Genomic DNA, 27845 nt, shown 5'->3' with positions numbered 1-27845 from the left:
TCGTGTTCCCTTTGCACAGACGAGCTTAACGAAAGATATCAAGGACATATTTCAGCGATCTAAATTTAGAAAGCGCCTCTTCATTCCGGGAGAAATGTCTCAGCGATTATGAGGGGAGAGGAAGGTACGTCTTGGGAATCGTTAGACCCACGTGCATCGGCCTCGTACAGCACACTTGTGTGATTTCCTGACTTGAGTAGGGCACTAGTTAGGAGAAGGAAGTCCGTCATTAGTGTCGTCAGTTGACAATAAGGGGCTCTTCTACCCTCTCATTTTAATCGAGGAGCATACACATCATAGGTATCTAGACGCTGAGAGACTCTTGTTAGTCCTGTTTGTCTTTGTTGGTGGAGGATTCTTTTTGTTGTTGTTGTTGTGCTATTAAATGAATTAATGTTTTCAGCATCTGATAGTGATAGACTTTCTGGTGAGTAGCTGTTGTTTAATATTTTGGCTTATGAAGTAATGTTTTCAAGCATCTGATACTAGTGATAGACTCTGTGGCGAGTAGCTGTTGTATAATCTTTTTTATTTTGGCTTATGAAGTAATGTTTTCAGCATCTGATAGACATTCTGGTGAGTAACTGCTGTATAATCTTTTTTATTTGGGCTTATGAAGTAATGTTTTCAGCATCTGATAGACATTCTGGTGAGTAACTGCTGTATAATCTCTGTCTTTGGTCTAGATTGCTTTACAGCCTCACAGAATGTTTACAACTGTACAGAATTAGTTAGACATATTAAAAAAAAGTTTTCATATCAGTATTTGTATGACATTTGTCATTACCGGTATATCTTTAGATTGTACAACTTTCTTGTTGATAAAAACAATGAACACCGAACACTAGATTTATTTAAGTTGTATTTTCATATTTGTTTAACATTTGTCATTACATCTTTCAATTGTAAAACTTTATTGTTGATAATAACACTGAACAGTCAGCACTCAATGTTGGGAGTATTATATTTCATTTATCTTATTGTCATATTTGTTATCAAAGATACAAAGTCTTCATAATGCCTGCATTAAAATCTGATACTTTAACAGCTTATTATGATTGTTATCTGAAAAGAAAGCTATATCAAATAGCAGTTATAAAGCACATCATGGGAATATACAGTTAATTCTGCAGAAGTCAAAAGTCCCTCTTGTCAAACTTTTCCCAAGTCCAGTCTTTAATTTTATTAATTTTTATATGAAACTATGCAAAACACTTCTTAAATTAAATTTTACATAAGAACTACCGGTAGTCTTTTTCTTAGTGGTCCCAACAGATATGACTAATGCAATGTTCATAATAGGTTATCTGTACATAAGTTATTTCAATTTTTTTCTTCAGAGAGCTTGTTTGAAGAGAAGGTTGGGCACTAGTAACAGGGGAAAACGGTGATGAGCAATTAGGCATTTTTTCCAAAAAAATCTCTGGTTTTCTCTAGAAAATAGAAAAAGAGAGTACTTTGTAACAAAAAGAAGGAGGAGGGGGGGGGGGGGGGGGGAGGAAAAAGAGATAACACCATATTGAGGTGATTATCTCTTTGGTTCTTCTTTGTTGCAAAGATTGTAGCCTTGAACATTACTGACAGAGGTATTATCAATGAAGACGATGTCTATAATAACTTCTTTTTCTTGGTGTATTTTCATTCTGATGTGTTTGTAATTACAGTGTACTTTACACAGAGGTCACATGGCTTCTTACAACACATACCTGCACAATGTTTGAACTCAGTTTCCTGCCAAATCTGATCGGCAAATAACCTGCTTGCGTAAGGGCAAGGCCCCACTAGAAATTGTGGCTAGAATCACGTCTGCAGTGGTAGACTAATTAGTAATCCTATTAGACCTTCATAGAAGAAGATGGTACCATTATTAATCATTCATCTTGCTGGTGTAAATTGCTTGGTCTTGGTACTGGATCTCACTAGGCCCTGTCAGACATTATGTTGCCTTGGAATGGATTTTTATGATTTCTCTGGCGACACATCCTTCTCATGGAGTTCATTAGTTCATTTAGTTGAATATCACTTATTCAATCGTTAATTTAATAATTAAATAGTACTAGAGACAAAGAAAAGGGAAGCTACAGAAAATGATGAGCTGTGAAAATGTTCATGAACAAACTCTTCCACATACAGTACGTACATGTACAAGGAATAGGTAACATACAAATTAATGTCTGTAAAATGTTGTTTTGTTAATATTGTTATTTTTAAAAACAAAGCTTTAAGAAATGTAAAAAAATGTACAATATGTTTCTTGACCTATATTTCTGTTGTAATGCTAGGCTCAGTAGGCTGAAGTGTAATAAGTCATATTCATGCACACAGTGTTGATACTCGTCTGGCTCTGGACAGATGATGTAGGTCTGTATTAATTTGATACACCATGCAGACCCGTTTTATAACATCTTTATTGCTCGATATTTGTACAGAATGAAGGTGTAAATGACTGTATACCATTCAGGAGATGTTCAAACATTATAAACTGGTTTCTTTTACTTCAATGTGTTTCAAGGTTTCTCCCATGTACGAATGGTAGAAGTGTTTTCATGTGCGTTTGCATGATAATCTTATTCATGTCATTCAAAGGTAATCCTCGTAAATCCCCTCCTGATCCTTTCATTTTGCAGGGTGCTTAGAACAGGCACCCCGTAAAGCCCTACATGTATAAACGGTAATCCAGAATTCTATATCTCTCTTCCCAAGGAATACCACCCTTCACTGATACAGCCCTTGTCAGTTTAAAGAGATTGTGACCTTCAAAATTGCAACTATAAGTGTATGGTTAGTCAAAACTAGAAATGACAACCACAGAGTTTCCAATATATATTCGCAATACCGACAAGCTAGAACGCTTTAAGCTGGCTTTAAAATCCATCTTTTCAGCAAATGTGTAGTCCATGACTATTCAGTATTGGAGGAGCGGCGTCTTTGAATGTTTAAACCAGATAAATGGCGCCATACAAGTGCTGTAGATCATCATTATCATATACTTAGCTCTTAAATCTAAACCTGTTTTGAATTTCATATCTAGACTAAAAAGAATTTAATACGCAGATGGTTTCTGTATGCCGCAAATTAGCACTGCTACCATATTACCTTTAGATAAACATGTTTAATTGATGCTCTAAGCTTTGTTTATCATTTTGAAGAGAAATTCTGAATGGGTGATAACCTTCCTGATATGATACATTGTAAATAGAAGTAGGATTACACGTTTTTTCATCCATCTGAGCTCCGTCTTATAAAGAGTAGCGATTGATTCAAATCAATCTTGTAAGTACTACACAGTTGCTATATTTCTATGTTGCGATTGATTTGAATCAATTTAACAAAATGCAAGAAAGTGTGAAATGCAATGCTGCCAACTTTAAGGAGTACAGGACTCCATAGATTATCATTATTGATAAGTTAATTTTTTTAATGGGTTTTAATTCTTTCTGTGGTTGAACATTGTGTTATGATATCGATAAAAAAATCTGATCCCCTGAGAGGTCTCAAGGCTACTTTTGTCCGGATTATAAGGAAATTAGTTAATTAAACATTCTGATCATGGGCGATACATGTACTATTTAGTGGCATGAAGGAAATAATAATTTTCCCCAAATCCATGGCATAAACTTGACCAACACTGTGGTTTTACCTGGAATATTGTCTTTCAGTGAATATCCTGTCTCTCAGTGTATCCTGTATGTATTTTTTAAAAGTGAAACGACATTGGCTTGTGAAGTAGTAAATATACGTAGGCCGACATGTACATCATGTTAAGATACTACATCTGGCAGAGTCTCTAGAAGAATTACCTCACACCCCCCCCCCTTTCCCCTCCTTCCGAGGAAAAATATTGTTTCTTTTGGCTTGCTTTCAAGTGTATGATAGACACTCTCCATTTTTCTTGTCCTTGGAAGGGATTTTTGCAAAGCAGTTTTAGTTGAGCTAATTAAAATCAAAACATCCTGCGTGACTTGCAAACACACATACATGGGTAATCTTCCTGTGTTTGTTTTTGTTTCATGTATGATATCATAGCATGATGTAGAGAAGAGCTAAAAATCCAATTTTATGTTTTGATGGCTTATTTTGAGCCAAATCTGATACGGCCATGATGTTCTTGGGATCATATTGTGGCATTACATGTACATCTTGAAACTGATTTAATAGGGGCAAGTCACCCCCTGTCCGTTAAAAAAAAAAAAAAATCATCAGCTGAACGTCTAAATAGCATGAATACTTGGTTACTTCACATCACGACTATAGACACCAACATGCACCCGGGACAAATCTAAGACTGGACCCCTTACATTTGTAATTCTTTACATAGGATAATAGAACAATAAATCTTCATACACATATGTACACATAAGTCAAATCAACTTCTTGGTCAAATGAAATGTGCAGTTTGTGTTAACGTTTGAATTAAACATCCAATGGACATCAGTTATGCAATAATGTACCTGCATTTTCTACTGTTATTTGCCCACAAAGTGCTGGTAGCCTCCATACAAACTACAAACATACAAACAACTTATTCACATCTGGCTGGTGCACTATACCAGGCATGCCCAAACCTGATGCAGTGAGCAGAAATAGATTCAGAATCCTGTAATGGGATTGGTTAGGGGACAATACAGGAAAAAACTCACATTGTAGTTTATACAGATTTGACATATTGTGAAATATTTGATTTGAAAACATTATCCTTTTTTAAACAACATACATGTATGAAGAAATGTAACAAAAGTTTAATAATCCATGTATATTATAATAATTAAGTTATAAATGAAAAGCGTTTGTTTCCTTTTTTTACACTTGTACTATTTCTCTTATTTATTGTTTTGGAACAAGCCAACAAAACACTAACCTGATACACATTTTTCTTTTACAACAGATACCGTGTAGTCAACACAAACTCTAAGAACTCTAAGAGAGAATTACATGTAGGAGTTACAGCTACTTTGGATCCAGCTTTTTACAGGCAGAATCACAGCTGTTTGGAGCCTTATCATGTGAGTATTGCGGGATGTCTTTCTGCCGGAAATTACAATGTTTCTAAATGCGTTGGGGTGTTGACATTAAAAGCATAATATTTCCTGAGAATTTAATCTGTAGAGGAAGTTGTTGTCCCATCGATTGGAAGTCCTTCAATCAATTGCACAATTGTAGTCACCTCTGAATTTCATCTGAAAGGCATATATACATGTAGAGTCGCAGTTGATATCTGGGCCCCGTCTTACAAAGAGTTGCAATTGATCCAAATCAATCACAAGTCCTCCAATCAATCGCAAGTTTGCAGTCTCCTATCTCTTATGTTTATAGTTGCGATTGATATCAATTGAAATAAGTTGTCATTGATATCAACTCTTTGTAAGATGGGGCCCTGGGGGGCGTTTCACAAAACTTGTCATCAGTGACAAGTGACAGTTTTTGTTATAAGCTACTGAAATCCTTGCTTCTGATTGGTTATCAGCAGATTTGTCATTGAAAAAAGGCTTTATGAAACGGGTCCCTGGTCTGCAGGTACAGACTCTACTTTGACACTTTACCACAATTCATGAAGCCTTGAGTAGAGCCTAGCTCTGTCAGTCACTGGCTGTGTCTGCAGAAACTAAAGTACAAAGCCTTTGCAGTATGCCATCAGCCTAGTGTCTTAGTTCAGACCTCGTTACGCACAACGACCGACAAGGTGCCTGCAAACCAGTCGTTATCAATCTTAAGTGAAGTTGTGATTGACTTCACTCTTGATTAAAATGGCCATGACCATTTGTGATAAATTTCTTGTTGAACACCCTTGTGAAAAACACCCCTTACGAAAAAAAAAAATGGTTATTAGTCATATATTTAGATCATAAAAAGGGCATATTGAAGTTTGTGCGGTGAACAATTTATAGGCAATAGATACCATAGCCATTAATAAAAAGATATACAGTACACGTATACACTGTAGGCATGCAGATTATTGTAGTACCAGAAACTCTCATGTGCATTAAATGTTTGTGAATTTCATGAGTGGTTCAGGTTCATGATTGTTTTATGCAGGGAAATAGTTGTATCATAATTAACACAACACCATGTCTTTGCAATTCTTGAAAGCTGCTTTATACCATGAAAAAGTGTTTCATTATCTCTGGCATAGGAACTAGGTGGAACAGGAACAGCAAAGAGATGTTCAATAAAGAAGCTCTTAACCTACATGTAACTTTAACTTTTGCGTGGTCACAGCAGTTTTTGGCCTGTGCAATTATGCATCGACATGTACATGCATGTTTAATACATAGGCTATAATAAGCCTGATGTGTCACGAATGCAAGCTTTGATTCAGTGGCTTAATGCTTTCAAAGGCTTCATGCTTTCAAAGGCAGAGTTTGGAAGCTGATTAAAAAACGTTGGTCTATAGGGGACCATGAGTGATGTAACAAGTCAGCTGGAAGGTGGCCTACAGGAGTTAATTAAATCCTTGGAAAATGGCCAAAGGTTTTCTGGAAGATGCCTTTTAGACACCAAGGCTTATCGTGAGGACAAATCAGTTTCCCAAATCGGTTGCTTTGTTTCCAGTTCACCCTCTTTGGGAAACAAAATGCTTTGATTACATTACACATTGATGTACATTTATAGGCTAATGATGTACATGTAGTCATCATCCCTGCTCTGTTCATAACGTCCTTGTACTTCATGGCGATTATTGAACATGCAATCAGTGCCTCAAAATGGGTCACATACATACATAGATGTAGATGTACATGCTATTTGTTCCTAGTTGCGGGAATATAATTGATAAGGTCAGCTGCTAGTAGATATATTTAGAATTTCTCCTCAAATAGGGGTCCCGTTAATGAAGGTACACATGTACTGAACAACAAATGTATGGTATAGCCTGCATACAAATGGTACAATGCATGAAGGGATAGAACATGTACATATCAAGTGTATGTGAACTTTGATTCATGTACCGGTAGACATAAAACAAGTCTCTGACAACTACATTGGGAGGCTGAAGAAAAAGACCCCATCTTTTTCATTCATTGCGTGATAAAAAGAGTTAAGTCTGAACAAACCAAAAAGGTCAGAATCATACTGAAGTACTAGAGTTACGCGAAGTATGTGAATTATTTCTGAGTCAGTATTGTGACATTTGTAATTAATGTGTGCTCCACTTTTCATACGTCAATTTCCCTGCACTTGGTTGTTGCTTAGCACAGTCTCCACAGACCTGTCATAAGAGTTACCCAATGTCGCAAGATTCCCCCAAGGAAGGAAACTTGCTACATGTACACTGTACATGTACATGTACTTTCTACATCTAAAACTCCACTGGTCTTATTCATGATGGCAAAGAGACTTTTTTAATTTTCTTTATGAGAGATATACTGATTTATTTATTTTTACTTGGGAAAATGACTGGTTTCTTATACAGTGTTAACAGTCTTATGAACCAGATATTTCTAGTATGACAATTGGACTATCAACATTTTCCCCCTCTAAAACAAAAAAGAAAACATCAATATCATTCATGAACACTGCATCTACATGCACATGTATGTATAGTTTTTAGACCAAGGTTTATTTTTAGGTATGGTATTACACTTGAATAAAATGTAGTATTTGGAAAGAGTTAGTTATGAGAAATATGCCATATGTTCTTTCAAACTAGTAATTCATAAAAACAGCATCTGATCTGACCTTGCATGTTTTCTAATAGACAATTTAATCAATTTCAATTCATAAATCTTTGTTAGGTGTCATGTAACAAATGAATTCATTCACCTTTTATGAATGATTGTATTTCAATAGTCAGAATGCGAATTGAATACGGTAAATTAATTGTTTCTAGGTACAGTAGGACAAACATTATGGTTTGTCCTACCTAACAACACATAATGTAGGCAATATGCATTCTGACTATTGAAATACAATATTTTAACAGTTAAATGAAATGACTCGTAATGATGAGGCACTTAACAAAGGTTTGTGCATTCAATTTGATGACATTACGAAAAGTCATATTGAGGACAGACCAGAATATTCCTACTTGCCTGTTTTTAAAATCTAGATTCTTGATTGAATTGAGAATTGGATAAGTCCCACAAGTCGAATGAGTCAAATCTTAAAAAAGAACATCAAGATCAAACTATGCAAAACATGTGTTACATGTGTTGTGTATATACACTTCCGAAGTTAAATTTGGCAGAAGTTGTACTATTTCTTGCAATCTCGACAGATTCAGTGTATTATCTATTTTCTTCTACTTGTAAATCTATTATTGACTTTTAAATGCATATTTATTTGAAATAAAATGACGTACCATTCAAGCATGTAAATGCATTCATTGTATTCCCCCTCTTTTACTTCTTTCTCCTCTTGTCTTCCGCAGATTTCCGTTGATGTGTGAAAGTTAAGAGTCAGAAGCAGGTGCTCAACAGGAAGCCATCACTATGGCAACTACATCACCAGCATGGATGCTGTCATTAGCATACCTTCTTGTTTTATTGTGTAAAGAGTGCCATTCGTTAACAGGTAAGAAAAAAAGAAAGAGTAGATAATATTTGAGCAAAAAGAAACAAACCTACAATGAAACATAACAGAGCAGTGCATACACATACGTGTACAGACAAAACAACAGACAACAGAGAACTAAAACAAAAAGAGAAAGAAAAAGAAAAAAATAGGAGAGAAAAAAAAAGAGAGAAGGAAGTACAGACATGCATAGTTAAAAGTGAATATTTAAATATTAAAATAAACAATCTAACATGTTGAGCCATGGGCTGCATTTTGGGGTTGTATGTTTAGAAGAAGTATGATTGAATAGCAGGATGACAATGCCCGTATAAAGCCAAATATACATGGATTAGATATTTACAAAGTACAGTACATGATTATGCTTGATGCTCGTGTTTTAAAACAGGTAGACCGGTCAATATATAGTACACCTCAATAGAATACCGAAGCTGTGACATCATTATAAAAATGATTTTTAGAATTTCTCAATTTGAATTTCATTTTCCAAAAGACCATCAAAAAATAATTGAATATGTTTAGTATTGGCTGAGATATGACCATTCAAATAAATAGATTTCAATAGGAAATCACTGTTATTTTACTCTTGTTCATAATATTACGACCAGTCAATATACAGTACACCTCTATTGGACCCCTCCAATTAATATGAATGTCATATTTATTTATTTGTTATTTATTAACGTAAAGTCCTTTATTCTGAAATGAAAAATACAAATACATCATTTTCATTTAATGCAATTATAGTTTCCAGAACATTGCACACACAGTACAATGAACAGTGTATGATTGATACTTGTGTTTTAAAATAGGGTAGAACAGTAGATAGACACCCCAGAGGAATCCATCAATCAGTATAAATGTCATATTATTATGAGAGTTGACCTTGCTTGCTATTATAAACCTAAGAGGTTAATGGGTATACCAGTATGAAAATAATTGAGCCGGTATTGAATTCTATTTTGGAACCAGTGCATTGAGGGTTCTCCTTGATTGGCTTACATGTATGTATATTAAAATAGAAAACTTATAAATAGATCAATTAAAATGAGGAAATGCAAAGTTCATAGCCAGAGGAAGTAAATGTTTCATGTAATTATAGTTCCTGTATACATTCAGGGAAAGCACAGAGAAAAGTTGAACAATTGGATAAAAAATATGCAATCCCATCGTCATATCATATTAATATCATGAAAGTTATGAACAAATTCTATTTATGACAGCCTCAAATCCATTTTCAGCATTGCCTGACATGTATGTATAAATAGAAAAATGTAAGTGAGGAATTGCAAAGTTCATAGCCAGAGGAAGTATATGTTTTATGCAATTATAGCTTCAGGGGTCCTGTATATTCAGGGAAAGCACTGACAATTCTGCTGAGAAAAGTTGAACAGTTCAATAAAAAAATTGTAATCCTATCGTCCTATTATGTTAGATGAGATGTATTTATATTCAGTCATATCCAGATATACCATGAAAGTTATGACCAAATTCTTGTATGACAGCCCCAAGTCCATTTGCAGCACACTATATTTATGAATAGTTTTCTCTTATGTTTATTATTGAGGAAGTAAATGTTTCATGCAATTATAGATTCAGGGGTACTATAGATTCAGGGAAAGCACTGAAAATTCCTGCTGAGAAAAGTTGAACAATTGGATAAAAAAAATTGTAATCCTATCATATTTTATTATCTTAAATATATTTATTTTCAGTGATATCCAGAATATCATGAAAGTTATGAACGAATTCTATTTGTGACAGCCCCAAATCTATTTTCAGATTTTCAGCATACTATATTTATGAATAGATTCCTCTCATTGTTTACTATTATTGAGGAGGTAAATGTTTCAACAAATTGTAGCATAAGGGGAAATATAAAAGTTATGAACAAATTTTATTAATGACAACCCCAATCAATTTTCAGCATACTATATTTATGAGTAGATTCCTGTTATTTTTTAAAAACCTTAAACCCTTGTTTTTATGCTTTTCAGTATCTGTTTTTGATTCTCTATTTCACCTCTTTCTTTTTTCTTTCCTCTCCCATAATATGTTTTGTTACTGCTTTCTCTGCATCGCACTGTTTACATCTAATCTCATTTTTTCCATGCCTTCTCTTCTACTTGTCTTTTCTCTGTAGAATACAACCTTCATTTAGAGCAAGAAGAAGCAATATACAATCCTGAATTCAGAGAAAACCATGTACATCGGACAGTCCGACAAGCAGTAGACAATACTCCAGTTACAGAAAATATCACAACAGTGGTAAGTACATTTGAACAACCTCTGTTTGGTGCCAGAAGGGCAATAACTTATGTTCTGTTACACAGATTAAACATCCTTCTGGCTTCACACAGAGGAGATGTCAAAATACCCAAAGGAATGTACATGTAGCTGTACATATATAAAGTTAAAATACAAATTTGTTGCAAACACATATAAAATTGGTGCGAAAGAGGATAAAAAGAGAATTTAGTCAAGTGTTCTGTCAGGACTTTAATTTGGAAAAAAGCATCTGTGCTATTAACATATTACATACAATGTATATTGAGATGCTATGTTCAACTCGGCTACTATAAATGATACAAACATAATTCTTGAATCTCCTTTCTACAAATAGCCATACTCATTTTTTATGAATGAGGTTTTTTCTCTCGATTTCTATAATACATGTAGTTCACTTTGGTGAAATGTTTTGTACTGCATGCAATTTTATTTGAACACAAGACATTTACAACGAATGTACACAGTACCTATGAGCTACGTACACATTGTACACAGAGTAGGCAGCGTGCGTTAGCCGGCCTCTCACACCTTCCTCCCTCCCCCTCTCTCTTTCCTCCTTCCCCCCTCCCTCTTTAGTCTCTTCCTGTCGCCCCTGTCAGACCCTGTCAGACATCAAACCAAATTAGCACATTAACGTCACAAATTGAGTTTGATCTTTATACGTCTGCAACTCTCTGACTCAGCTTACCTTCAAGTGTGTGCGTCGTAATACGCATGTAATCCTATTATATTGCCAGTGGGTCTGAAGTACACATGTACTACTCAGAAGAAACCACATTTTGCAGTACAGTTTGTTTGTATGTCAAGTTTTTTTTAGTGGATGATATTCTATTTTAGGGAAGAGGAAGATAAGAGAACATGAAGTGATCTTAGCTTGCGCTTGAGAAAGACAAAGAATAATGATAATGAAAATAATAATTATAAAACTGCAAAGTGTCTTGTTTACTCAAGGTAGCCTCATCAGCATTAGTACTGTTCTCCCTGAGGGCCCTTTAATCATATTATTACTCCACATCAACCACAATGTGGAATGTGAATTTTGATAAGTCAATTTACGTACAGATTGATGAGGAGGTAAAGGGGTGGGGTCAGAAAATGGAAACACCACACATTTGTAAAGAGGCAAAAGACATTGACAATGATTGATAAAAAAAAATTAAAAAAATCATTATATCATTTACCCACTAAAGGATGTCCACCTACTCTTCTTCACAAAAAGTACAATATTTGGAGTATTTTTTAATACAGATGGAACATGTACAAGCAATAAAAACTACAATATTTACATGGATGTCATTACTTGAATACAAAGTACAAGCAATTGATGATATCAGTTTAGATAAGAGTTCAGTTTTTTAATAACGGTGTATTGGAGAACAGGAAATATGAAATACCAGTGATTAATACTGGATCATAGCATGATCGCATGACGGGATGATCAGGTTACTAAAATATCCCTGTAGGCCTGTTTTCATCAGCTCGAGATTGCCAAATATCCCGCTATTTGAACTATCCCAATCGCAAATTATCCAGTTAATTTGCGTCTTCATCAGCCCGAAGTTGCAATTATCAAGATATTTGGTTGAGATAATCATCCAAAGATATCTTGGGCTAGTTTGCAAAATATCCCGCTATTTGTCCGGTGCGTCCTCACCAGCCCGAAGACTTGCACTATGCGCGAACACTGAGTAGAATATCTCGAACTTATTCCTCGAGCTCGAGTTTCAAGTTTCAAGGTCAAGTCTCGAGCTGAATAAGACGCGATTTTGTAACTTCAGGATTATTTCCAAACTCAGAAATAGCGGGCTATTTGGCAATCTCGAGCTGATGAGGACAGGCCTAGTGACTTTAGCCAAGGGATCAAAGGGTATCATCGTGACAGAGATCAATTTCAAAGCTGTTCCATATCGAAATGGGATATTGCAAAGAATTAGCTTTGGAAATAGATCTGCCTTAGTTGACCCCTTCGATAAACTTTCAGTGATTTGAATCTACATGCATGTAAACAAACAGCGGTGACCTTTAGTAAACACATCTATGTAGCTATATCAATTCATGATTCTATGCTTTTTGAGAAGTGTGTTACGATGCTTGCTTTTTTTGGTCCTCTTGCTTTATTTGGTCTTCTTGCTGCCTAGAACACTTTGATTGATATCATACCCCCCAAACAGTTTGTTAAAGATAAAGACCAGTTATGGTCATGCGATTGCATTGTGAAAGAAACGTGAAATCGATCAGAAAAGGTTGATCATCTAGCATAGATGTACTGCAAGGTTCTGGAATCATCAAAATGATAAGAAATTTGGCCCAGTCTTCATAAAGTTACAAGCACTGTACACAGAAAGATGTATATGGGACTACGCACACGTGCGCGACATGTGCGTTTTTATCTCTCACAGTCCAATAGATAAACTAGTTTACCAAAATATATCAAATAGTAGGCGGTTTCCCGGCAAAATTTGTATCATCATGTATTATTCAAAACATATTCTTTCACGTGATTGGTAATAAGAGCTTCCATTTCATTTTTTGAAATTTTGGCGTTTCCAATACTGGTCTTAACCTTTAACCCATTGACTACTGAGTTGTCTTGTTCCCAAGGGCATAGTAAAGGATCAACCCGGATCGTGTACGCAACAGGTTAAAATATCATTTCAAAAATCTATAAATAATAACTTAGGAAGCAGAGGAATGTCACGATTATGATGGAAAAGCTGCTAAGAGTAACATGAGAGGATGAGGGAAGATTGAATAAGAAAGGAGATGATGAAATTGAATCCGTCCCTAATTGTTTATGCCATCGTTATGTTCTTATTCACTATGAGCGCGTTTATCTAGGCTTGCCACTAGATATGTACATATCGTACCCCACTATCGAACCCCACTATCATACCCCACTATACGATCGTGATTTGCGGGATGTCGCGTTTATCTACTCTTCACGATTCAAAATAAAGGCCTTGTGTCTGCCCAGCTGTTTTGACCCGGGAAGCAGACAGTTTCTCGGAGGTCAAATTCACACACATGCTTGTACACAACACCTGTGTGGTCCTATTTGTATGTGACGTTCAAAACAGCTTTGCGTTTATCGACCTCTCAGAAACGTGATTCTGGCTGTATGTCACATACAAAACGCACCTTTTTGCGTCTTTTGATATGCCCATATCTAAAGACGTTTGAAAAAGGCTTTGCGTTTATCTACTTCTAAATTTGCCTGAAAGACGTTTGAGAAACCTGATTCTAGCCAAAAATTTCCTAGATAAACGCAACCTATGTTGCATATACAGTGGAACATGTATATGATTGAAGACCACTCAAGGGAGACAAAATAAATGGTCTTTACTAAACATGTTTATAGGCAGGTGGTCTTTATGTACAGGTTACTTTGGTACATGCTCTGATAAGAAACTACTGTACAAGAGGAAGTGAAAGTTGTGGTATTTATAGACAAGTTTGACTGTATAAACACAGCACTCCTGCAGGTAATCTTACATCATCCAAAGGGTATGATTAATCATAACAGCTGATGCCTATTTAACTATTTACTACCGCTTACACGTACGTCAGACCGTGTATACACCCTCTGTTAATACCACATTACTAACCACTTGCCTCCCACCAATCTTTCAACAGGATAATCATAATTACTACAGTGTGGCGTACTACTCAAGCGTTAATAACGAGGGCAATCGACGTTGGGTCGATCTGACGAAGCTTAAAGCCAAGAAACATCCAAACTTGTCGACCAACCCGAGATTAGCTGCAGTAAGTAACATTTAAATCTCAAGGGCTGTTCCTACACCCGTTGTTTTATGTGGTGCTGTGGGAAACGATATATAATGGCCACTTAAATTCTGCGTAGTAAATGTGTACATCCTGAATGGACCTTTCAAATTCCAGGATCATTGTACTTTCAAATATACATCCTGGTTTCTCTCAGTTTCACTTTCATATAAGTTGAGGTAAATTCCATAATTACTTCCTCTTTTTCTTGTTTTTTTTTATAAAAACAAATGAATTGACCTTGTTATGTTAAATGTTTGATACACTTTACATCTCTGTTATTGAGATTGGTAAAGCTAGGCCTGTATTAAGTACTTGAAAATATCAGTTTCAGAGTTCTTTGCACTTTTGCAGGCACCAACCCATGTCCTTCAAAGACAAGATCTGCATTATTTAGGCTGTGTAATAACATTTGAATGGTCTTTGTACTTTAGTTGCAGGGTCTGCACTTACCTTTTAGCTTATAGGGTCCGGATTAAAATTTATGGGGTCAATGGGCTTGAGCAGCCCCTCCGCCCATTAACACTTTGATAGGGGGTGGAGTTAAATAATGGGGTCTTATGTGCAGCTGCTTGACATTACCACACAAGACTGAAGACAATATTTTATGTTTGTGTCAAATTAAGAACCTACATGTATGCTTTCAGACTACTCACAGACCGTCATTATAACAAAAAATAGGCACAAGGTTTTGCAAAGTTGCATACAATGTTGATTTATAGGTCATGACATTATTAAGGAATTTCTTGCAATTAATGGAATTAGACTTGAGTGGAATTTTATTGTCGCATTTTCTTTACTTTCTTTTAGAAACTGCAATTAGAATTTGATTTTCCCTACTATGGACACAACGTGACAGAGTTGTTCCTGACAACAGGAGGTAAGGATGAATTTATGATAATCACATTTCATTTCATTTTATTTTTTCATTTTCAACAAAATACAATACATAATAACGAATACAATGTAAAATGTATACAAAACATAGTTACATTTGTAATAAACAAATCTTAATATTAATTAATACATTTGAGGAAGACAAGGATTGAATTTTTAAATTTAACTGCATTCATATTTTGAGGAAACGGAGAGGTCCACTGAAAAGCAGAGCCTGTAAATTGTGGACCCCTCAGATCTGAGTCACTTCTCAGAGATCAGTTAAGTTGATGTAGGCTTGTTAATAAAGTAAGCCATTATGCCCTTCTTTTTCTGAGAATACAAATCAATTCTTTTTTTAAGAGCAAAATTGACTAATAGAGTGTTACCAGTTTGAGTTTCCCCTAGAAGTCCTTATTTAGTGATCATCATAATTAAATAAGTCACAATTTTTCTTTAGCATCCACAAATGCTTCTATTCAAAGAAACAAGCTCGAGGTCTACTATATTCCTGCCATATTTGTAATTTCTTACAGCCATTGTCAAAAACCAGCGATATACATACATGTTAACAAGAAGTATTTTTCATTTCACTTGAATCTATGCAGGTTTTATGTACCTGGGCTCCTATGTTCATCGATATCTGGCAGCGACACAATACATTGCCCCTCTTATGGCGAACTTTGACCCCGCAGCGTCAGTTAACTGCTCTATAAAGTACTTTTCTAATGGTGAGTATAGATATGAAGAAGAAGAGACTACAAATTGTTTTATAAGACGTCTACCGGTAATTGGTCTTGTAGGTCTTCTACTACTAAATAAACATAACAGCATAGATATGAAGTGGAAGAAGAAGAGATTTCAAATCGTTATATGAGACTTCAAAATTGGTTGTAGGGCCTCTACTAATTAATAAACACACTGGTGTAGACAAAAATAGCAGCAGGATCGAGAAACATGGAAATATCCAACGAAAACTAGAGGGCTCTCACACAGTGCAATCTGAGGTGCCTATCTCACTAATAATCTAAGAAATAAAGATTAAAATAAAGACCAAAAAAAAAAGAAAGGAATTTATTCAAACGAATCCAAAGACATTTATCATCATGTCCAGAAATAAAACAAAATTTATGTCAATTCCTGTAATATGTTATCATTCTTTTAAGAAATTAGGCAATATACATGTATGATGAAACTCACTAGCTAGTATCTTTACTGATTGATCTTGCTTAGGCTAGCACTATATTCTAAAAAGTGATTCTTTTTTTTCGGGGGGGGGGGGGGGGGGGGGGGGGGGGTGGGGTAGGGAGTGGTGTCAATAATTTTCAATTTTTTAATAAATAGTTACTGATTTCTGTGAGATAAAGTGTCTATTTGACTCTTGCCATCATCTCCAGCCTCCCTGTTCATTTCTGAATGGACCAATATTCAGCTTGGAGACAACCCAACCGCTGGTCTCTTCTCCTTCCAAAGCACCTTGAGGGACAACGGACAGATAACCTTTGCTTACAAGCAGGTAAGCGCAAGTGGATTAAAGACTCACTGCACTACTTATAGCTACTGGCGCCCTCTATATAGCAAAACAATGCCTAATCAGTGACCATAGAGTACCGAAGCTGTGACGTCGTAAAAATCTATTTTTAGAATTTCTCATTTTTTTCTTCATTTTCCGAAAGAGCATAAAAAATAATGTCCAAATGTCGAAAACCAATTGAATATTGCCTGAGATATGACCATCTGAATAAATATATGTCCTCTGGGAACTCAGTGTTATTTGCTCTGGCTCCTAACCATTAGGAGCCAGAGCATATAACACTTGAGTTCCCATAGGACATATATTTATTCAGATGGTCATATCTCAGCCATTACTTACCATATTCAATTGTTTTTCGACATTTGGACATTATTTTTTATGCTCTTTCGGAAAATGAAAATGAGAAATTCTAAATTTAGATTTTTGATGACGTCACACTTCACCACTCCATTGGTCCCCCATGGTCCCCTTTTTCTTATGTTAATTGAGAGCTGCTTTGATGAGATAACCACCTGTCAGTGACCATTGGCATAACTAGTGCAGTGGGCTTTAATGTTCCTGAATGTGGAAGAAAAAAAAATGAAAGAAGAAAATAAGCTAACTCCTGTAAATGAATCTATAGCTGCCTTTTGATCCTGTTTTGGGTTTCCTAATTTTTGCTATCAAACTAGTGGTATGTACCCTGATTTCTTTGTTGTTTTCTGAAAACATCTGTCCAAATGGCATATAGAATGCCCTGTATTCCTTCTTTTTTGCTCAAGAGATAACTTGCTGTAGAAGGTTTGCTGGTATTTGAGTTCATAAATATCACACTCACCATTTAGAAATGAAATCCACTTGTAATTAATGAAGAAGTTAATCCTGTCAGCTTGATTTAAGTAGTAGCTGAAAATGAGAGGAATGTGTCTGAAAATAATAAATATCTGAATATGGGGAATTTCCCTTTACAGGTTTTATCTATGGTATGGCTGCCTTAGCTAGGGATAATTGTAATTGTAATGACAATGATAATTATTTCATATTTTATAAAGATTGAATGATTTCTGTGATGATAATGATGATGTTGATAATAATTACAATAATTATGATGATGATGATGATGATGATGATGATGATTTCTGTGGTGATAATAATGATGATGAAGATGATGATAATGATAATACTAACAATAACAATAATTATGATAATGATGATGATGATGATGATAATAATAATGATGATAATAACAACAACAAGAGCAACAACAATATAATGTATGTAATTAATTTAAGAATTACAAATGCAGCGAGGAACAAACCCATTAAATGTCTTTGTTTTGTTTGAATGTGAACAGATTCCAATCCCCATTGCTAGTATCTCTGACGAGGCTCACCCTATGAAGATGGGCATTGCTGATGCTTTCTACATCGATCAGAAGCTGAGCCAGTGTAAGTGACACTCCCCACGTTTGCAGTAGTATAGAAGTTTGACAAAAGGGCATCCGCATGTCAAAGTCTTTTTGTCCCTTACATTATCAACCACATCCTAGACTTCATGTACGGTAAAAAACCTGTCTATAGCAACCGCCCAAGGGAAACAAACAGTGGTCTTTGTAGACAGTTCTTTTAGTCTTTGGAGACAGGTTCCTTTAGTACATGTTTCAATGATAAACCATTTTCAAGGGAAACACAAAATGTGGTCTTTGTAGACAGGTGGTCACTAAAGCAGGTTTGACTGTATCTATAAAGTATTGCATTAGTTTTTTTTATATTTATATGTTTTATTGATCATTCATAATCACATTTTTACAAACAATCATAGGAGAAATTACAATTAAAAAGTATTGCATTAGTTTGCAAACCTTATTAGAGTGTGTTGATCAGACAAAATGTAATTAAAAATAATGATAATAATACAAAAAATACTTTTGCCATCATTTTATGTTCATAATACAATAATTAATTATGTGGCACCAAATGATCAAATACTTTTGGCTTGCCTACAATGTACAACAGTATTTTGTACTGTCACAGATGCTGGTAGTAACTTAATGCGACCATGTCATGTAGTTAAGGATAGACTTCATGTGTAGATTCAATTAATCATCCAAATCTTGTCAACTAATCATATGTATTAATCAGGGTTATGTTTTTGTAACTGAATATTTCTAACCTTGCAACTCCTGGTCTTTTGGTGCTTTACATCTAAGCTCATAGATTGATTTCCATTTGTGCTTGTTGTTTTTGTAACTGAATATTTCTAACCTTGCAACTCCTCGTCTTTTGGTGCATTACATCTAAGCTCATAGATTGATTTCCATTTTTGCTTGTTGCCTTCAGTTGTTTAAAGATACCAACATATGTTTCCTTATTTAACTTTGAATTCCAAAAGAGTTCAACATTGGTCAGAGAACTCTTGATTTATATCTTATTTGGAGATGTATCATCATGCATAAAACCTGAACAAATGTTGTAAGTTCAGAAACAGTTACGGTATAGCCTTCAGATTTCCTTCATTATGCAAAGCAGCTGTAAACAAGATGATCATCAGTTGTGAAATGAATTTGTAAATAACAATGCCCTTAATGTTGTACAGTATGTACCAAAGAAATGGAAGTAGTCTCAAGCAAACTTTTTAATTTTGTTTTACCTCTTACTAAATTAACACAAAATCTTCAATCCCTGTTTCTTTTAATTATTTGTATCATCGTGATGGCTTTGTATAACATGGAATTCATGACTTTAAACAAAATGTTTTTCTTACAGGGATCAAAAAGAGGACCATTTATGAATACCATCAAGTTGCCTTGAATACAGCATTGGTAATCAACGCTACTGCCGTCACAATCACTCCACTTCCAAGTAAGTTGTCCTGTGCTCTATCATAGAGTTTGATCTTCATATATCAATTTAGTAAGCCAACTTAAGCATAATTACTTACTGTTACCCATTGTGATGTCACATTAAGATATTGCGCTATAAGCTCACCGTATTGAATGCATGTTTATGTAATTGCTTATGGATAGCGGATTATGAGTTGCGTATGTATGAAAACCACAAGCCTGCCAGTCAAAGCTTCCCAAAGAATTGGCTCTGCCACGGAGCTGTGTTAAACTTGGGGTAAAGTACTTATAGTCAAAAGCTTCAACCTAATACCCCCAGTTGGCTCCATGCCCATAACTGATTAAAATTCTCACGTTTCTGACTTCTGCATTGAATTGAACACCAGTCTGGGGGTTATTGCACAAAGATCCTAAGTTGAACTTATCTCTAACTTGGACCTAACAACTATGGAAAAGCATTAGCATCTATGATAATATTTTATACGGGTTATTTTAAAAGGCATAAAATGTTGATTCAAATCATTTATATTTTCAATTATCAAGGAGATTTTATGGTTTTATTGCTTTTGAATATTTTTTTTTTATGGCGACAAATGGCGCTCCATAATTTTAAAGTCCAACTTAGACTTATGTTCGACTTAGGATTTTTGTGAAACACCCCCCTGATTCATCAACTCTTTGAAATCTCTGTTGTCAAATGACTACTAATACTAATGCTGTTCTAATTAACCTCTTTCTTTTAGCCTGTAATTTGCACATGGATTGTGAGTCTTGTGCTAACAGTCAGATCTACTTCAACTGTACCTGGTGCTCCACGGCTAAACGCTGCTCAGACGATGGCCTCGATAGACATAGACAAGCATGGATTACATCCCAGTGTGACAAAGATGTATGTATTATATGTAATGAATTCATTTCCTTCTACCTTTTTTGGATGGTAGCACTTTCCTTTTTAATAGCAGGAATGTGCACTATTTTTGTAGGGGTTTGGATTGAGATTTTATTAACGCCTGTATGCACAAGCCTCCTATTAGAACTTCCATGAAATTAGGAGGAAGAAGTCTGGAGAGAAATTATGAGGGGGGTTGAGGGGAGCTTCGAAGAGCACAATATCTATTTCATTTTATATCTGACATGTGCGCTATACAAGAACCCGTTATTATCATTTATTATTATTAACTGCTCAACTAACTGCTCTAAAAAGTCAGATTAAAGGCAGTACAAGAGAATATTTTTAAAATGGTTTCAGGATGAGCTTGATCATTGTGGAATTATTCAAAGAAGATGAAATAATTCAATTTTGAATGTATCTTTTTTTTAACAGGTTAATACTGCTAATGTTCCGTACAACTGCCCTCTACCGACGATAAAACCAACGACCAAAGCCCCAAGGTCTACTATGGGAAAACACCCTTCAATCTACACAGGTACGTAGAATGTCTTGTGGGAAGTATGTCATAGATTATCGTTAAGATCACATATGAAACAGGTTTAGAATCTTGAAAGGCATCAATTTTGGTGTCGTGCAATTTTGAAGGCAGTTGTTACCTGTGTCTTTTTTTCAGTCGATATTTCATATTTGTAGACATGAATGTTAGTTTCTGATTGAGACGGAGCATAATGTAGAGTATTAAATTCAGAAATGATGAAGGACAGATTTAAAATCACTTCCTATACATCCCAGTCATAAACTTCAAAGAGAATAGTTGTTCCCATGTTTTTTGAATCCCCACAACTTTTATCAATATCTATTGTGCCATCTTTTACTTTCTGCATACCGTTCAGCATACAGTGGAACCTCAGTATAAAGAGCTCTGATATACATGTAAAAGGTGATTTTCCTGGTCCGAGCTCTTTATATATAATTTTTTTTTACCCTGATATATCAAGATTCCTGATATAACAATGTCATTTCCTTGGTCCCAAGGATCTTGTAATAACGAGTGTCCACTGTATAAACAAGGCTTTCTTTATTATCAGTGTTGTATCTTTAACTGTTGTAATACCTCTAGTAGTATTGAGAATCGTTATAAATGAAATTTTCCCCCTCCCCTTGTATTTCAGACTGCTCAGAAGGCATAGGTTGTCTGAATGGTGGAGCTTGCCGCTATGGAGAATGTATATGCCCTACAATGTACACAGGAAGGCGGTGTGGAAAATGTAAGTGAGATTAAAGACTGAAAATAAATAAGTTTTACAATTATTTTTAAATATATACAAGTGGGTAATGTCACTCCATATGACAGTAGGTAAATGATTACCGTTGGTGAAGGTGATGGGGAAAAACTATCACTTCCGAGGCAATCTGGATGTAGCTATCTTAAGCTGAGGAAAGATAGCGTATACATTCAGATCGCCGAGGAAGTGATAGTTTGCCATCGCCTGAAACCAAAAGGTGATTATTTGCTTTATATTCTACATCAGAAACATTTCACTTCTTCTGTCATTTTAGAGAAACGAATCATCATTTAACAGCTAGCAAAGGGTGTACGATACGTACAGTGCATGCAGTACTAACGTACGTACGTATACGCAACGTATACAAGAAAGTACTTCCATCTTCAGTGAAAGTGCGTTGTACTGTGTACTATCTACATAGTGCAACAAAATTTTCTTCTCCCATCAATGATGGGCGAACTATCTTTCATCACGTGATTTACTTTTGACCAATCGTAGCGCAAGATTCTTTGTATGTGGAATATAAAACATAATATCAATCCATCACAAGACACAACATGAAAATGAATACTTTTTTTTTGTTGATTTTTTTTGTTGATTTTTTTTGCACCACAAATTTATTTTACACATTGCAAAACACACTTAAAAACATTGATGTTTTGCCACTTTGTCATATGCTTCTCAATTTTTTTTCTTCATCCGTGCAATAATGCCTTAGTGGACTTGTAAGACACAATACAATATATGAAAGTCTGTATTATACTCTTATCTTGTGCAGACTCACCGAGGGGAGATGGAAACAACAAGGGTGGTCAGATGGCTCAGGCAGGTGACGGCTCATCCAAGGACGGTACCACTAATGCTCTGAGGATCGGGATCATCGCCGGGTCCATTGCCATTGGTGTTCTAGTCCTGGTCCTGGTCGGCTGGATCTTCTATGCCTACACCAACCCCAACACCAACTCTGGACTGTTCCTAATTGAGGTAGGTCGCTTTGTAGAGCAATTTCCGAGAATGGTGGAAATGCATAGCTGCTACCCTGTCTATTTTGGAGGAATAATTCCTGTTTTACATCCTTTAATGAGTGATATGAACTCAATATTTTTGTTGTTTCCTGCAAACATCTGGAAATCTTTGAGTGACCAGTTTTACAATACTCATTTTTCCCAATAGACTAATGTTATAAAAACCGTTGGAAAAACGATTTTTGAAATGTCTAATTCTAATCATAAATATCTTGATAATCAGATAGACGACCAGCTTGTAAATGTCATGGGATTCCTGACTGACCTAAATGTTTATAATTGTGATTGCAGCATGAGCTAAATCCAGGATTTTGTTTAGAATTTGAGACAAAGATACCCAATCCCTTTAACATATTTATATTGGCCCTTTACTCTCGTTTGTGCTACAGATCACAAAGTTTCGCCTGAGGAAGAAGGAAGAGAACGGCATCGGGTACCATTATCATAAACCAGACGACAACGAGGAGGTGGATATTATTATATGAGCAACGAGACTTCCTCCAGAGGTATCTCACAACAAAAATATGTCATAGAAACAAAGGAATTGGAATCAACGTACCTCAAAGAGTTGCAATGCCTTTCAGCTCGTACATGGGTGGAGAAGTTTTTAAAAAAATGCTATGATTTTGCCTTAAAATATGATTTTATTGATCAGAGGAAGTTGTGCGTTATTTCTAGCTAGTCCTGTAGAATTAAGTTGCTTGCTATGGAGTCATAAGCGAGAGTAATATCTTTATTTTGTGGTACGGGTGAGAAACCTTGAGAGTTCTGAAGTCTTCAACGTTCAAGCAACTTGATGAGCCCGATCATCTGCATCATAAATGAAGTTGTTGTATGAAGAATGGAAATGTGCTTGAGTATACCATGTTTCTACTTGTTTCTTTCGTGGCTCCATGGTTTCTTCTCATCAGGCAAACCCTTTGGTTACATTGGCATTGTGACAAGCAGATTTTGCTCCTCACAATGAACCCTATCATACATTATTTGCAGGTTTTGTAAGTGTATCAACAATTTACTATTACAGCTTGTCGTTGCCATGGGTTTGTCTGTATGTGTAAAGCATAGATATTGGAAGATGCTGACCCAGTATTCTTTTTTTTTGCGTAGGCAATCATTGCATTGAATTTACATCAAGCAATCAAGCAAGAGAGCTATAAAAGAGCTAAAATATTATAGTAGATCTGGGGGTGTTTCACCAAGCCTTTTTTCAATGACAAATGACCCCAAAACAGTGACAAATCTGCTGATAACCAATCAGAAGCAAGGATCATAGTAGCTTATAACAAAAACTGTCATTTGTCACTGATGACAAGTTTTGTGAAACACCCCCAGGATGCTCTTGTTCATACTGTGTTTGAAATCTGAAAAATGGAATACTGGGTAAGAAGAAAAGATGCAAATAATTATTTTTTAAAACTATTTAAGTCCAGTTCTTTCTCCTGGCCCGGTGCTTGGATTTTGCATGGAAGTGTTTTGGTCTCATACAATTGCAAAATGTAAGCTAATCTGAAGCTTAGACTACAATTTTGATGCTCTTATCGAATAAAAAAAATTGTATGAGAAACATTTGTTTGCGAAACCCAGCAATCTTTAATGGGAAATAAATGTATTATTTTACTGCTTTGCTTTTCATTTCCATTAATTTGATTTTCAATTTTAATTCTTGCATGTTTAATGGTGAGGAAATTGATCACTTGTGCAATTTGCTTTTCTATGATGTATTTTTAAATGAGATACCATGTGGATTGGTGTGTGCTTTGGGGCACAAGCATTGGAAAGAAAGAGAAAGAACAAAAAATCATGATTGCAATAATTCTCCTGTAATGGAGATCCATGTTTGGTCTTCAGATTGTTACATTTTATGTATTTCTATTTCTGTTATTCTGTGAAATACTATTGTGAAGAAAGGAAATTTTGTCTAAAAGGGAAAATCTTTATTATAGAGATGAATTTTCTTCTTTTGATTATAGTTTATGGGTTACATTGTCAATTTATTGCCTTTTAAGAAACAAATTTTGATGTTGTGCTCGGGATTTTCATGTGTTATATATATATATATATACTTTGCAGAGAAATATGACGCATTTTTTGTTTTTCGGTTGTTAATAGCTTTGACTATTGGCACTTTGCAATTCATGGCTCTGATGACAGAAAATTAATTGTTAAACCTCTGTGGAACTGCTTTATTCATTGAAGTACAATAAGTGTTTATTCTTTGATTCAAATTGATTTGTAAATATTGGCAGTTTTATACTTCCATCAAGTGAATGATTTTATATTCTTCTATGGATTGGATCATTTATTGGTCAAAATGTTGAATGTTGATACAATTGTGATAAAATACCATTGTACATTATTGTTTAAATTGGATACCTTGCCCTACGTGTATTGAAATGATTATTAGTTGCTGATAAGTCATTATAGAGTCTATGTATTCTCTTTGAAAAACAAATTTAATAGACAAAGCTTCATGCCAGCATGGGTTATCTTTCCTTAAATAGTAAATGACTAGGACCAAGGCTTGAATTTTGCAAGCTAAACAAGCTGTCTATGTTGCCCGACTAACGGCCATATAAAAATTAATATTACGCGATAGCCTGTAATCTATTATTTCTGTTGGTTCAGAGATCTGTTGAAATGAATTAATCATGTTGGTCATTAGACAAACTGATTATTACATTGATCTAATCTTGTTCCACATGTTTAATGCTTTCAATGCGGCATAGCAGCTGCAATCAGCTGCATTGCAACCTACAAACCTTAGACAAATTCTTTTTTCATCCATTTGCTGTACATATTTCCTCCTTATTTTACACATCCCCCCCCCCAAGTGTGTATATTTTTGAACTATTTTGTAGTGCTGTCATGGTGGTACATTTGTGCAATGTATAGTACAAATTTTTTAATATATTTGCAATGTGATGAGTCACACTGTATTAGGCTTATGGCTCAAAATGGAATATCAGGGCTACTGTATATCTTTTGAATTTTTGAATTTAAAACAATCAGTTTCAAGTTGCAAGCCAAAGTATACATGTATGTGGGGGGCTACCTATGTGAATCTATTTTTACTTGAACAGACATAATAGAAATAGTAATGGAAACCAGGGTATTCAATGTAATTTCAATTTTGTATTCAAATAGACGTACCGATATTGTCGGTATATGACCAAGTAAATATAAATCTGTGTGATGCCTGAAAGTAAATGACATTTTACTGAAAAATATCTGGGAAGCAGATACGTACATGTCGAGTGTACTATGAATTCAACGTTTTTGTGAGCTTGTGTTCATATATAATGTTGGATCTGGTATAATTTTTAGGAGATTTCTATCCTTGTATGAAATCTAATTTTTTTTTGTAACCCCCCTGATACATTTGGTAATGTATGGTTTTTCTCATGTCTTGATATTATTCAAGGTTATTTGAAGAAAAAAAAAATGTTTATTTCTAAGTTAGCATAGTCAGCTGAATTGTTTTGTGATTAGAAATATGGCAAAGATGCAGAGACTTCCAAAATACATGTTTAATCAAATTCAGATTATATACCGTTTTATAACACTCGTTATCTTTTCATTTCAACGTACCCAAGAAATGACTCCTATGTTAAATTATTTTAAGAAACCATCAGCTGATTAGTAATTTAAATTTTTTTTTTTGCTGGAAGTAAGGGTTCAATATAATAAGCAAAGTCTCTTGTTTTATAAAGCCATGTCTTTCCTTCAGTGTTTATGTGCTCCTTTCTTTTTCTTCACACCGTGTTTCCGTTAATATACAACTTATATTTCGGAGCTGAATTAGTCAGGTATTAAAATTCAGTTTGAGAAATAAACAACATATTTTAGGTAAACGAAGAGAAATTACTCATATTGATAATTACTACATGTATGTAGCAATCAGAATGCACATTTTTTTAAACAGTAATTCAAAATGTGATGCTTTACAAAGTATGTGTATATTTTATTTTATTCTTGTTTAAAGAAAGTACATGTATTCTTTTTACCAGGCCTGTCTACAGGTTATAAGAAAAAATTATGTGTACAATAAATTATGTACATTCATCTGTAAAGAGTTATACATAGTGAAAATGTGTTAAATTCCCATTTTCACCAAAAAAGTGTGAGCTTGAGCAAGCAAAACAATCATGCAGGTAATGTGGAGTTCTGGCAAGGATGGAAATATACATAATTAGTCTTTATAACTGCATTCAGCATTTTGTCTCTGTTGTGAATGATCAAATCTGAATTAAAATGTTGTTTTTTTGAAAAATTTGAAATGATGAATTGGCAGGAACCCTCATTTCTGAGTTCATCTACCAGACATTTTCAAACGATCAAAACATTTTATTGGTAAGTAGAGTACAAGTAATTAACTTTTGAAAATAGATTTCTTATCCAGAATTCCACATTACCTGCAAGACATACAAAGGAATTTATACTTGGTAATATAAGCAAAGATAAACATTTGTGTCTTTCTTTTGCACTTCAACACAATTATTTTGTTTTTATGAAAGAAAGTTTATCAAGAGCTGTACCTTACCTGCAAGATAAGTTTATAAATAAAGTATATGCAGATATTACCGTCATGCTTGTGTTCACTTTGATACATTGTACATGTTTATGTATAGCACAGAGGAAATATTTTAACATGTTTCTTTTCATTGAAATACATTTCTAATTGTATGTACTTCTCTTTTCCCTTTTTGCAATCTGTCGAGCTAATGTGACATGGATAAGAGAGAAGAGGAAAGGGAAGGGGGGGGGGGGGATCATATCGGTTTAGAGCCAGAAGGTTGTCAACTCAATACATGCCATGCCATGCCCTTCTGGC

The 27845-nt window shown here is 34.9% G+C and overlaps 1 protein-coding gene across 1 annotated transcript; it reads left to right on the top strand.

The window, feature by feature from the left end:
- On the top strand, positions 1–27701 carry LOC763781 (plexin domain-containing protein 2). Its single transcript, XM_030991138.1, has 15 exons — positions 1–427; positions 4886–5003; positions 8366–8508; positions 10652–10776; positions 14431–14562; positions 15391–15460; positions 16065–16187; positions 16854–16972; positions 18276–18417; positions 19735–19830; positions 20555–20700; positions 21136–21238; positions 21876–21971; positions 22768–22973; positions 23404–27701. Exons 3-15 carry the CDS (start codon positions 8427–8429, stop codon positions 23497–23499), a joined length of 1536 nt encoding a protein of 511 aa, XP_030846998.1. The 5' UTR covers positions 1–427; positions 4886–5003; positions 8366–8426; the 3' UTR covers positions 23500–27701.
- Positions 27702–27845: the final 144 nt, after the last annotated feature.

The sequence above is a fragment of the Strongylocentrotus purpuratus genome, unplaced genomic scaffold, assembly GCF_000002235.5.
Source record: "Strongylocentrotus purpuratus isolate Spur 01 unplaced genomic scaffold, Spur_5.0 spur5_scaffold_2, whole genome shotgun sequence".
Taxonomy (NCBI): domain Eukaryota; kingdom Metazoa; phylum Echinodermata; class Echinoidea; order Camarodonta; family Strongylocentrotidae; genus Strongylocentrotus; species Strongylocentrotus purpuratus.
The sequence above is the reverse complement of the archived record's forward strand: the minus strand, read 5'-3'. Positions and strand labels throughout refer to the sequence as shown.

Excerpts from the sequence above, each read along its gene's own strand:
- LOC763781 (XM_030991138.1), top strand. The coding sequence starts at position 8,427 with ATGGCAACTACATCACCAGCATGGATGCTGTCATTAGCATACCTTCTT. Across the intron at positions 14,563-15,390 it reads CCAACCCGAGATTAGCTGCA|AAACTGCAATTAGAATTTGA; the intron begins GTAAGTAACATT and ends ACTTTCTTTTAG. Across the intron at positions 16,188-16,853 it reads TATAAAGTACTTTTCTAATG|CCTCCCTGTTCATTTCTGAA; the intron begins GTGAGTATAGAT and ends CATCATCTCCAG.